The sequence below is a fragment of the Ornithodoros turicata genome, unplaced genomic scaffold, assembly GCF_037126465.1.
Source record: "Ornithodoros turicata isolate Travis unplaced genomic scaffold, ASM3712646v1 ctg00000850.1, whole genome shotgun sequence".
NCBI lineage: Eukaryota > Metazoa > Arthropoda > Arachnida > Ixodida > Argasidae > Ornithodoros > Ornithodoros turicata.
Genome location: NW_026999405.1, coordinates 1045154 through 1058385, shown reverse-complemented (window position 1 = coordinate 1058385; position 13232 = coordinate 1045154). Strand labels below are relative to the sequence as shown.

The 13232-nt window shown below is 45.7% G+C and overlaps 1 protein-coding gene and 1 non-coding gene across 4 annotated transcripts in view; both read right to left on the bottom strand.

Annotated features, from left to right (window-relative positions):
- LOC135375311 (uncharacterized) overlaps positions 1–13232 on the bottom strand; it is a 136205-nt gene that overhangs the window by 66023 nt on the left and 56950 nt on the right. For 2 of the 3 annotated variants that reach the window (XM_064608053.1, XM_064608051.1), the window contains one exon: positions 5414–5558. In XM_064608053.1, the coding sequence (XP_064464123.1) occupies positions 5414–5558 (145 nt within the window). Of the gene's footprint in view, positions 1–537; positions 777–5413; positions 5559–13232 lie in introns of those variants that run through there. The other variant, XM_064608052.1, reaches the window with a different exon arrangement.
- Trnas-gga (transfer RNA serine (anticodon GGA)) lies at positions 11924–11995 on the bottom strand. Its single transcript has one exon. It is a non-coding gene; the product is annotated as a tRNA-Ser (tRNA).

The window sequence follows — 13232 nt, the reverse complement described above, 5'->3', positions numbered from 1 at the left end:
TCAGTTGTGATGTTACGCCAGCGAGATGAAATTGAGCCTCCGCTTGGATAAACCACACGGCCGGGTTGCGGTCAAAAATTGTGGTAACTTGACAGCCACTGCAGATAAAGATGGGTTAGATGTAGGCGGCGGTAGGGCTTGATGGTCGACGGACATGGCGGTTAAGGATGATGTTCGATCCTTACGTTCGACGTTCGGGTCACCATTGTTGGGAGCTCTGAGGAACGACAACCTGTTCGGTTAGTGGCGAGAGCCCAACTGATGCTCGTGAGATGGTGCCTCGCACCAGTAGCGATGTGGATGAAGGTGCTGCACTGCTACATGTGCTGCACTGCTACACTGCTCTGTAATTTCAAGCGATTCTGATTTTTCCTGCATTTCGGGGTCTGCTGACAGGACGGGGTGGCCGTATTTCCTTCCGTCAAAGGACTTATTGTTTGCCTCAAGAATATGCTTTTTGCTAGAATATGTGTTTTATGAGGTATTCAGTGTTGAGCACGTCGTAAATGTTAGCACTTAGCATTAACAACAACCATGCCTACGGAAAATCAAGCGTACTCTGCAGCGTATCCTGTCAGAGTATTCTGCACATCGTATTTATTTCTGATAGCTCTTCTTGTTTAACACATTTAATATTTAACCAGGTTTCCAATACTACGTAATACATCCATAATGGATCCCGTGTCTGAGGGACGCAGGCTAACGACACCAACTCGCCTGCTTCATTGCCACCTTATACTATGGTGTTTCAAGTTTGAAGTCACCGGTTGAGGTACCTGGAAAGAGGCAGAAGCTCGAGTAGTCACGTAACATGCCCTATATTTTACAATTCAAGAAAAAAAGAGAAGTAATTGGTTCTATTTCAAATAAACTACTTTTCTTATTCTGGCGGAAATCTGCCTTCTTCGTAAAAGAACTGTCCAATTTGCCAGCTGGACAGAGAGTCCTCAGCTGTGCAGGCTCCACTTGAGGGCACCAGGCTCAAACAGCTGAAATGTCGGCATTTTGCTCCAATAGTGCGATAACTAAAATACACAACAGCTAATAACTGAAACATCTACATTTAGGTATTATATGCTCGGCATGCATAATTTTTATGCGTATGCAAGCACGGGATGTATTCTATTTTACATTGCGACACAGCTCATCTACCAACTGTATTGGCACCAATGTTATCAGCAAATATGGGCTGAAGTCGCTGCACAGGCTTTACAGAATGCCCAGAGCAAGTTGTACTGGCTGAACACAGCGGTACACCACGGATATAGTAATGGTTGGTCAGGTTATTTTTGATAATGTAAAACAAAGCACAGAGTTGTAGCAGGAACAACAACTCCTGACAACATGGTGCATCACACGTAGGTTGATTTTTGAGGCGAACTGCAGAGCACTTGCAAGATTTGTTCTGGCATGTTACCCCGGTGAAAGACTACAGCTGCGATACACTTCTGCCGCCCTGGTTTGAGAGAAGAAAAAGTATAACACAGTATGCAGCTCCAGTTCCGGTCAATGCAAATGGATGTAATTCACCTGAGTAGTGATTATAAGTTAAGGAACCAAAGTCTGCACTTCTTAAAAGCAACCTAGCTTATTCAAGTGTCAGCAAGAAAATGTCCTCCTCAATACCGTATTTGTATACATGATAAAGTAAAATGAAATCAACTAAAAAAAACTTGTGAACAATATACAGAGCCCGAATGGCAGGCAAGACATTGCTGCAAAGAGGAATCTGGAAGGAGGCTGCACAGCATTTGTCTGCTCTGGATAGTGGGTAGCAGTGATCATGCTATCTCACTTCCGGGGTTTCAGGCTCCCCTGAAGAAGTTACGTGTAAACATGAAAGCAGATGAGTGAAGAGAGAAGAACGGGTACATATGTTCAATATATTAAATAAATACTCTATCAAAGTATGGTTTCTAAGATCATGCTAAGCGAAGTCTGTTTTTATCAACAGCGCACCACCTGAGTTTAATAACTAGGTTTTTTGTTTTTTTTTACTCTCTCCCTTGTGAGACGTAAGCGGCCGTGAGGTTCCAAGCCGCGCAGATGAGAATTAACCTATTCATGCAATCCTGAAATCTGGGACAGCATTTGGACCACACGGACTGAAATATTTTTGTTAGCAGCAATAACGAAAAGTGCTCACACCTTTGCGCCGTTTCGCTTGATGTTCTCTCCCCGGTGTGAACAGGTATTGTGATGGCGCTACACCTCGTTTCAAACGACACTGGGCTCCGCACCCAGTACGTTGAAGAGATGCAGCGTACCCTTCGCAATCGCAGTAATGGAAATGTTCGCTACAAACACGACCAGTTGATGGCACCGCACTGCGTTTCCATTCCAGCGGTCCGACTGTTTTGTGCCATCAAACGCTGATCGTCTCGCCACTGGGAAGCATATGACATTGGATGCCACGCGAATATTGCAACCAACCATCCAACAGCGCCTCGGCATGTCGGCAAGAACCATAGGATGAGACTGCGATGGACTGCGCCAGTCACGCTGAAGCTGACCGCATGGAGATTTCCACTCCCGGTGAACGCATTCGCGGGACCCTACGGCGCATGTTTCTTGCTCGACCACGACATTTCACGATGACGTGTCTTGGACACGGTGATGGTTCCACCAAGTTGCTTATTGCGTCTCCGAGCGGCAGCTCGCCACGGCGCGGCGCCAGATGTACTCCCTTTGCCGATCCGTTTAAATTCGCTCCCGAGAATACTCCTCGCACGGCAAAGGTAGAATCTTGACTCTAGATTCATAAAAATGTTTTCTTTCAGATGAAAACGAGGAAAAAATCATTTCATAGTCCATTTAATAGAAAGAATTCAAGAGGAGAAATAAACTTGCTCTATCAACCGGTGTTCGAGGTAACTCGTTACAAGAAACTCGTTACTTGTAACGAGGTAACTCGTTACTGTAACTAAGTTCCTTTTTTGGTAACTTGTAACTTAACTCTTGTGCCGTAGTAACTTTCAGAGGAACTCGTTCCTTTACCAGGTGACTTTGCCAAAGCAATTTAAGTTCAGTTCCAAGTTACTTTTAATTCGCTTTTCACTTAAGTCCACGTATTTTCTTGCTTTCTCTCCAGTTCGTTCACGGCATTTTTTGCCACAACACTGGATATTCAATCAGTGACAGTATTCTATTCAGGAAGTTAGAACCGCTGTCACCGAAATGAATCTGAACCATTGTGCCCTCACAGAGAGTAAGACGCAAAGCGTTCGAATAGACCAATACCGAAAATACAGAAAAACGTCATCATGACGTTGGTAGACAGACTCAGTGGCGTCGCTTGGGTACGCGTCACCCGGTGCAGGAGCTCTTTGCGTCAAACCCACCCCACCCCATGCCCCATTAACGGATACCTTTCCGTGCCAGGCGATTCACGATAAATAAACATATTACACCACACTCAGAAAAAAAAATTGCCTCGCAGAGAGCTCCTCATGTTATTTTTGGCGTCATCGTGCCACAAACAACGGGAGGAAGCGGCAGTATTGGTACGGCGCGTCACCCCTTCCGTCGCTTCACCCCGTGCGGACCCCACCCCCCTAGTGACGCCACTGGACAGACTGAAACCGAAACAAATCAAAAGGAGAGGGCTGGGTTCCACGAACGGGCACTTGTTCGCTGCCTCTCATTGAAAGAAAAGTAGGACCGAAGGTCGCGTCCCTTTCAGGGACCATCGTAATCCCCTCAAGACCGTAGCTTTCGTGCGCATCCTTGTCCCCCTCCAACTTCGAGCGTAGTTCAACTCTACCAAATCTGTGCTGCTGTCGAACACTATGACGTCAATTGTTTACAAATATGGAGAGGTCTATTGTTGGACATAAACAAAAACGATCTACGTGTGTTGCACACCTCCGCGTGTAACTCGGTCTAACACTACCTCCTATCCTGCATCTGGTACCTCTCACAAAGACTCATCCTCCAACGCCACTTGCGACAACTTGGCTACCCTAACGTCACTTTGGCCACCCTGCTCGGCAGGATCCTGCACAATCAGGGGGAAGTTACGACTACCCTCCTGAGCTTTCTCCGTGCCACCGGCCTCTCGACCAGCCTCTAAGGCCCTTTTGAGTGGCTGTGTGCGTGTGGTGACTTCCTTTGTTTTTTTTCTTCGTTTTCTTTTTATGGAAGGAATAGCAAGTCGGCCTATGCCTGACCAACCTTTCCTCGCTTTTTTTTTCAGTACGCATACCCCCCCCCCCCCCCCCCCCCCCCCCACATACACACCTCAAAGTCTAATTCAACTGCTCACGCGAGCTGCACCTGCGTAATGCTGTTTTGTGTCCGAAGTAACTTGGAAGTAACTCGTTCTGGTTTAAGTAACTCAGTAACTGCGAGTTACATTTCAGGCTGAAGAAATTCGTTATGAACTTACTTACATTTTTCACACGGTAACGTAACTCGTAACGAGTTCTTTTTGATGAGTAAGTTCTCGATCTATGCTATCACCCACAATCACTTTTCGTTTCTCTGTTTTGGGATAACACGTACGTCACTTCAGTTCAGGGGGGATGGACAAGAGGAGACGAGAAATTGGAGGAGAGAAATGAAAGGAGATTAAGAAAGGAGGTCGGTCTGTGCATGTGTACTTCGTCCACGTTACTCTTGATCGCAATGAGTGGCTCCTGGATATGACGTGGTTTGGGAGCCTGCCATTTTCCCTGAACCACTGCGTCTATGGGAGATTCTGGCGGCTGCACAGCTCCAGCAACCCACCAGCAAGCTGTATACGGAGAATGGGGAAGCCATAAACTTGTCCACGCCCACAGTTCTCGTGGTGACATATATCGTCCAAGATCCGAAAAGGGACAAACAAGCGCTGACTTACGTATTCTGCTTCAGAAAATCTAGTTTTCTGTTCCGGTATTCAAAATGCACTGGCTTATTCCGATACCATGTCGAAAAAATGAAGCTGCACTATACAATACCTTGTTTCCAGTGTGGATCGCTCGCATCCTCTTGCGACTCGCGAGTTAAACAAAAAAAAACTTTGTTGGGAAATAGCTCTTACCACTTGCTTTTAGAACATTATTGAATTGGTTAGCACTCATATTTCTCCTACAGATTGTAAGCGCTCATGCTACAAATAAGTTAGAAGGCAACCACCAGCACAATCAGCGAGAGCGTCGCGGTCTACTAATTCAAAATATTGTAACGATGCCCACCATGCAGTAGAGGAGGCGAATATCACTGTAGATGCAGTAACCTACCGGACTCCTGGTAGTGTTGTACTAAACGTTTCACTTAGCAATTGCCTCATTGAAAACGACAAATTTCATGTGAAAGAGTCCCCGCACAGTCAATGTGAGAAAAGAAATCAGTGTCTCTCACTTTTCTTGTACGCTTTCACTGTTTCGCCTGCTACGGTTGACGTGTGAGTAATATGGGATTGCATACTCACTACCTCCCTGCCGTTGTAACGCTTGCAAAGAGGTTCTCTGCGTAGGTTGTATATTCCGTAGAAAAGGGGCAGACAGCAGGTATTCATGGTGTTGTAACAGAGGACAGGCTCTCCATTTGAAACCGCATTCCCGGTGAGAGATTGTCTGTGAAAATATGACATAGACATTTGCTGTGTGATTTTCTTCCGCTTGTCCGTTTAATAAAACATATTATGTAGGAGCATGTTAAACCTAACAACAACATATCAGGTGCTGAAGGAGAACTTTAGAATATATTATGTTACATTTAACTATGAAAAAAGCATTTGTTAAACATAAGCATAGCCCCATGAAATTATCGCACTTCTCTAGAGCAGAAAGGACACGACCTCGGTGGTGGTGGGTCATGCCTATACCTGGAGCTGCACCCACTTTTTCAGCTTTCTGACCAATGACGTCTTCAAGTATGGGCCACTATCAATCAACCTATCTTCACTGTTTGTCACCCTATTCAACATGGGCAGCGCTAGAGTCACTAAATAAGCTACGCTTGAAGCGTAGCTTATTTAGTGACTCTAGGCAGCGCCATTTTCGGTGGCAAGTGGATTGGATAGGGTTGAAATGGATACATCTCGCGATCTGTAAAACTAGTCGATTTTTGGTTCAAATTTGATGAGCGCCACCTAGGGAGCGTAAGGCACGTCGGGAACTGTCGTCTGCTTCCGTCGTTGTACCGCTGCTGGCAGAACCACCTGCTGGTACATCTCCTGTCGTCGGCACGATTTGTTAACTTATCTACATGAATAGATGAATGGGAGTCTATACGAATAGGCAAGAATATCTATTTCTATAAGATTCAGCAGGTGACGATGATGATGATGATTTGGAGTTTATTGGTGCAAAGGCAGCTTAGGCCATAATGCACCACGACAGATGTTGGGTATCTGCTTAGACTGAAATTTAATGATTGTATTAAAACCAAACAGAAATCGAAATGGCATAGTGACAGAAATGAGACTGGTTACAGATTATGCAGCTGGCTAATGTCCTTAAAAAACCTAAAAACACGTACGGTGGCGAAGAGAGGTAATTCATGAAAATAATGGTTGTGTTAAGTAAGCGCCCCAGAGTGCGAGTGTTTCAGACTCCACTCACTGAACGCGACACAAGAACCACTCGCGCACCCGGGAGTGCGAGACTCCGAGCCGCTGCCGCGCACCAGTTTTGAAATGGGGGCTTTGAAGAAGACGACAAGCATCCGGGTGCTTGAGATTTTCCGTCACGTACGTCCTGTTGGCCGTCGGCAGGACGACCTTCGAAGTGTGGGTTCGGAAGCAAAATACAGACTTAAAATATTACCCAGTGCTCCGTAAGCTGTAATATTTTTATAACTGTTATCGTGATTTTGTATTTTGCGTATATATTAGTGGGCAACTTCCACGTGGATATCGGCAGTTATTCGCGGGAAATGTGGTGCTTTAATCCGGACATCTTCACGCCATGCAACCGTCTTCACAGCAAACATCTCCTATGACGTCTGTTGCAACTTCCCATCTGCTGTATCTCCTTTGCTGTTGCAAGATGTCTTCGCAACCATAGTCGTCTCTTCCATCGTTACTATCGGTTCAAACTTGGTCAACGTTGAAAGATGAAAGTCACTGAAAAGGTTAGCCAGCTGTAGGGATCGAACCCACATCTTCTGGATTACCGGTCCAGGGCTCTACCAATTGAGCTAAGCTAACACGCCTCTCCAGCGACTTTCGGGGTGCGTCATCTGAAGGGACGACAAACCAGTTTCTCTCTTGTTCTCTCTTTCTCTCAGTTTCTCTCTTGTTGAACAGGTGCCGCTTGCGTCGATTTCCGTCGTATGAATGTGTGTATGAGTGAGGAAAAAATGGAGTGAAAAAAATGGAGTGAAAAATGGAGTGAGGAAAAATGGAGTAGGAGTGAAAGGAGGGTGAGTGAGAGTGAGTGAGTGGCTGGTTTGTCGTCCCTTCAGATGACGCACCCCGAAAGTCGCAGGAGAGGCGTGTTAGCTTAGCTCAATTGGTAGAGCCCTGGACCGGTAATCCAGAAGATGTGGGTTCAATCCCTAGAGCTGGCTAACCTTTTCAGTGACTTTCATCTTTCATCGTTGATTTCTTAGGCAATTTGAGGCTTTGTTTGTATCTGTCCCTTCTATGTTGTTCCAGCCTCAGAACTTCAGTTTCTCTCTTGTTCTTAGGTCAACGTGTCCTCCGTCTGTGCTCTGCAAGAGCAGGCCACAGGAAGCAGCATCAGGGACATCAGGGAGGGCGCAGTATAGCGCTCCAAAGTTGCTTTTCGCTGGTAAGTGGCCGCTCCGGGGGGTTCATACTCCCGATCTGAGTGCGCCAAAAGAGGGGCACCTACTTAACGCAACCAATGATGACGCTCAACTTCGTAAAGTCAGCTGCTCCCCACTATGTATGCACTGTGGCGGCTCTTCCCCGCAGTAATAAAAAGCAGTGCGTCAGATGGCTATGACCAAGACTTAAGCGACTTAAAATGATGCCCTAGAGGTGGTTTTCGACTCTGCAATAGAACTTTCCGCTTCTCTGCTTAATAAAACCGAAGTTTATTTTGATGCTGGGTGTCCCAGTGCTGTTGCCATGTGTTGGTTATTTTCGTCCTGATGACCCTGCAAAGTTCCTAAACAGGCACAATGTGAGAAGAAAGTGGAGCTCTCGCAGCAGCGTCTACACGTTCATTCCCGGGTATCCCCACATGACTGCGGTGCCCAATAGAAGCTCAATCGGAGACCTTGTTCTGCTTTGTTGGTTGAATGCTTTGTTCACTAAGTATTGTGCAGTCAAGATCAGGTGATTCTTTTGTTTGTGTAAGTTGCGGATAGCTTGGAGGGAGCTGAGGGAGTCACTGTAGATAACTGAAGATCGAATCTGTTGTTCCAGGATATAGTTAACTGCCAAGATGACTGCATAGACCTCAGCGCTAAAAATTGATACAAGGTTCACGAGTCGACAGGATTTTGTACAAGATCCTGTTACCGTTGCACAGGAAACAGCAGTGGCTGTTTTCGAGCCATCTGTATAAAATGCTGTATGCTCTCCAAAAAGTATCCTTAATATGTATGTCCTCTTGGAGAACAAACAGAGGAGTGTCCTGTTTACTATATTTCATCAGGGTGTAGTTAGATTGTGGAAGTGGCTATCATGGGGGAACGCCTTCATCAACATCGAAAGCTGGAGTGTGATACTCAGGAAACCCACAATCGTCGATTCCCTGTAACAGACGCATTCTAAAAGGAGGGACAACACTGGGCTTGTTAAGAAAAAGCTGGTTGAACCGTGTTTCCTTCACACAACGCAGAGCTGGATGGTTCGGTAACCCCTCACCCTGAGTGCATACGATATTGAAAGGTTCGTCCACTGTCTCTCCAAAGACCACTTATAGCCTTCAACATAAATGCTTTCGATTGGTGTCGTGGGGAAAGCGCTAGTTATCAAACGCAGAGCCTGATGATGTAACGGATCAAGAATTTTCAGAACTGATTGGCGAGCAGATCCATAGACACTGGAAGCATAATCCAGTCTAGACCGTATACAGTGGAAATATGAATCTTAAATGTAATGTGTCTCGATCTGCTCCCCAGGATCTGTGAGATAGTAGCTTTAGGAGGTTCAGGAACTTCATGCATTTTGCCTAAATATTTTGAATGTGTGGTAAAAACGTAAACTTGCTGTCAAAGGTGACCCCAAGAACCTTGTGTTCTGATTTGACCTGGGTCTCGCGACCGCCCAGATTTTAGGGATGGTGGTGGAAACATTCCTCTCACCCTGAAAACAGGACTGACAGAGTTTTCTCAGCCGATAGTTTAAACCCGTTTTCAGATGGCCACTTGTTGAGCCCGTTTATTGCTAGTTGCACTTGTCGTTCGAACAATGTCAAGTTTGAAGAACAACAAGATATTTGTATGTCATCTACACAGAGAGAATACGATATCGAAGGTGAGTTGGTACATGCCATTGAGTAGATTTTGACTAAAAATAATGTAACACTGAGAACAGATCCCTGCAGGACACCATTCTCCTGACAGAAAGGATGCGATGACACAGTGCCCAGCCGGACCCTGAATTTTCTGTTTTGAAGAAAATCGGCGAACATCTACGTAGGCTTCCCCTTGTACTGAAAGAATAGATGTCTTGAAGAATACTATACCTCCATGCAGTGTCATATGCCTTTTCTAAATAAAAAAGACGGACAAACAGGCTGTTTTCTGACAAACACTCAAGAATGGTCGTCTCCAAACGAATGAGGCGTGTGTACTGTTTCCATCTTTGGTTTGTGTTGAAGCACTGCCGAGAATGATTTATGTGTAATGAAACGGGATAGTCTCTTCATTGCTTTGGGGTAGTTGATGTTTTAGTAAACTTCATGCGTAAAATCTCCTTTTCTAATTTCCACTTAGGGCAAGACCTCGACTAAGAGGGGTGATCATTTATGCAGTTCACACAGCAATCAGGGCCTCTACACTCTTCACTATCATAGCCCTGCTGCCCACAACGAGCACAACTTGGCGACCTGCAGCTTGCAACTTCAGCAGCGTGCACGAAGCGGTTGCAGTTAAAACAACGGAGAGGGTTTGGGATATATGAACGGGCTTCTGCAGACAAATATACAGAGTCCGAGGTAACTCGTTACAAGTAACTCGTTACTGTAACTAAGTTCCTTTTTTTTGGTAACTTGTAACTTAACTCGGTACTTTTGCGCCAAGGTAACTTTCAGAGGAACTCCTTCCTTTTTCAGGTAACTTTGCCAAAGTAACTTAAGTTAAGTTCCAAGTTACTTTTAACTCGCTTTTCACTCACGTCCACATATTTTCTTGCTTTCTCTCCGGTTCCTTCATGGCATTTTTTCCCATAAAACGTGATATTCAATCAATGACAGTATTTTATTCAGGAAGTAAGAACCGCTGCCATTAAAATTAAGCTGAACCATTGTGCGCCCACAGGGAGTAAGATGCAAAGCGTTCGAATAGACCTCTACACGACAAACGTCATCATGACATTGATAGACAGACTGAAACCTAAACCAATCGGAAGGAGGGCTGGGTTCCTCGAACGGGCACTTGTTCGCTGTCTCCCATTGAAAGCAATTGAAAGAAAAGTAGGACCGAGGGTCGCGTCCCTTTAAGGGACCATGTCGTAACCCCCACAAGACCGCGGCTTTCGGGCACGACCTTGTTCACCCCTAGCTTCGAGCGTAGTTCAATTCTACCAAATTTTGGCGCTGTCGAACACTATGACGTCATTTGTTTACAAACAGGGAGAGGTCTATTGCTGGACATAAACGAAAACGATCTAAGCGTGCTGCACTCCTCCGCGGGCAACTCAAGGTCTAACTCAACTGCTCACGCGCGCTGCACCTGCGTAATGCTATTTTGTGTCCGGAGTAACTTGGAAGTAACTCGTTCTTTTTTTAAAGTAACTCAGTAACTGCGAGTTACATTTCATGCTGAAGACCTTCGTTATTAACTTTATTACATTTTGCACACGGTAACTTAACATGTAACGAGTTATTTTTGACGGGTAACTTCTCAGTCTATGCAAATATACAATCTTCAATTTAGCAGACAGTGAAGGACGGTCGAAGGTAAGGACTACATTTTTGGTGGTAATATATTCATTTTTTTTTTTTTTTTTTTTTATCGTGAGCTTCCGAACATCGATTACTGCCTGTTCCTTCAAGTTTGCAACGATCTCCTCTACAGGGACGTCGATCAACTCAGTGACAGCTACCACCTCACTACACGTGTTGAGTGTCTTATGCAAGGAAGCGGTTATAGTTACACCCAACGTGACCTCTTTGCAGTCTGCCTCTGGCGTACACTGGACGAAAAGATCACCAGATCGCTTAATTTCGGTGATTTCGTTGGAGAGGGAAGACACCGGCTTCTCAATAAAGAAGGGCGGCATTTTTTCAAGTGGTACATTTTGTCTTCTTCCGAAGATGTAGAAGATAAGGCTATGTGTTTGGACACGAAAAAATGTTGGTTTGATTTCGAGACTTCGGTCCGGGGACGTTTGCCACCCCGATCGCAGCTGAGAAGAAATGTTTTACCATGCAGATCCGATTACTAGGCATTCCAAAAGTACTATATATACATATGGGAAGGCCCATGAGTTTTAAGGAACACCCGTCGACCAGGGCTTGACCAAGGCCCAGACCGCCACGGCTCAAGGGTTCTATCCATCACCTTAAATCCCCTCGGCACGGTATGGATAACACCTTAAGACTTGGGGCTGGGGCCTGTGCTGACGCCACTCACCAAACACAAGCCGAAGCCAGTGCCCCCTGAGGACACACAAATTTTTACAGCACAGTGCCTTTTTTGTTATGACTTCGTTGTGATCGCATTGTTCACAAGGTCTAACACCGACGATAAAACGTATTATTTTCGGTTAGGTATCGATAGCGGAGCATCAGCTGAAACTGATTTTCGAGAAACTTGTATGGGAATTAACGAATGCAAACAACTCAGGGAAAAGAGGTGCTGACGCCAGGAATCGAACCTGGGTCTTTTGATTTCCGGTCAGATATGCTAACCGCTACACCACACCAGCACGCCGTTTCCCTTGAGCCATTGAGTGCCTCAAGTACGGGGGGACGGACAACCAACCACGCTATTCCCATTCTCTCTTACATCTTTCTCACTCACTCTCTCATTCAGACACGAGGCAGGGCGATTGTAAACGACGTAAACAACGAGATTTGGCCGAGGCAGACCAACAATTAGGGACGACACAAACAAGTAAGCCTCAAACGCCCAGAAATTAACGAATGCAAACAACTCAGGGAAAAGAGGTGCTGACGCCAGGAATCGAACCTTCGTTCGAGCATTCGTTAATTTCTCAGAACAGAATCAGAACAGAACAATGCGTTGAGTCGTATTCTACTTTTGAATGAATGCAGCGTATCGACGGGGGATGTTTCGTGGCATCCGAAAAGCAAGCGTTGGATGAACTGTTACAGGCATACATGTCACTGGCACAGGGGTGCCATTAGTTGTCGAAGAATAGAACGACGGTAATGCAATACTCGCTCGTCTCCTCGATGAGAGAGCTGCTCCTGAGGCGCCGTCCGCCTGTGCATTCCATGATACACGAGAATGTGCTGGAACCCACTGGAGATCCAACCTGAGGCGTACTTTGTACACATACTGGTGAGCCATTGGCACATATGTCACTAAAGGTGCCGCTTATGCCTCTGTTTTCGAGAGCTTGTGGTGCATATAGAGTCGATACACACTGTTCATTCTCTCTCAAAATCAGCTATATTGTGCAGAAGAATTCTTCTGCACAATATAGCTGATTTTAGCCAAGAAAGTAGGAATAGGATTGCCACGTGTTGCTATATGCAAAGCTGCTGGAACCAGGACTACGCACAACTCCAGTGACATTCCATGTCAGAGGGCCACGTGCTTTGGAGCGATGGAGCTGATTGGAGTAGGCGCTAATCTGTCGTCCGATTTTCGGCCCAGAAAAGGTCATTGTCAGACAGGGTCAGACATATGCCGCCACACTTCCATTAGAAGTCGGCTTAGGACGCGCATTCCCCCAGGGCGTCAGTCTTGACATTGGCCATCTCTATGAGGCCGACAACGACGAGCCCAGAGCTGCATATTAAAACGGAGTCTAGCCATTGGGAGGACTCACAAAAAGAGACTCGACCTATCAATCACAGTTTCGCTCCTCTAACTGGTTTGCTTTTTACCAAGGGAGCTGTCATGACACGTGATGAAAATGTTTTCACAGACTGCTGTGATTTCACGTTGCAGCTGTACATTCCCATACAACGTAA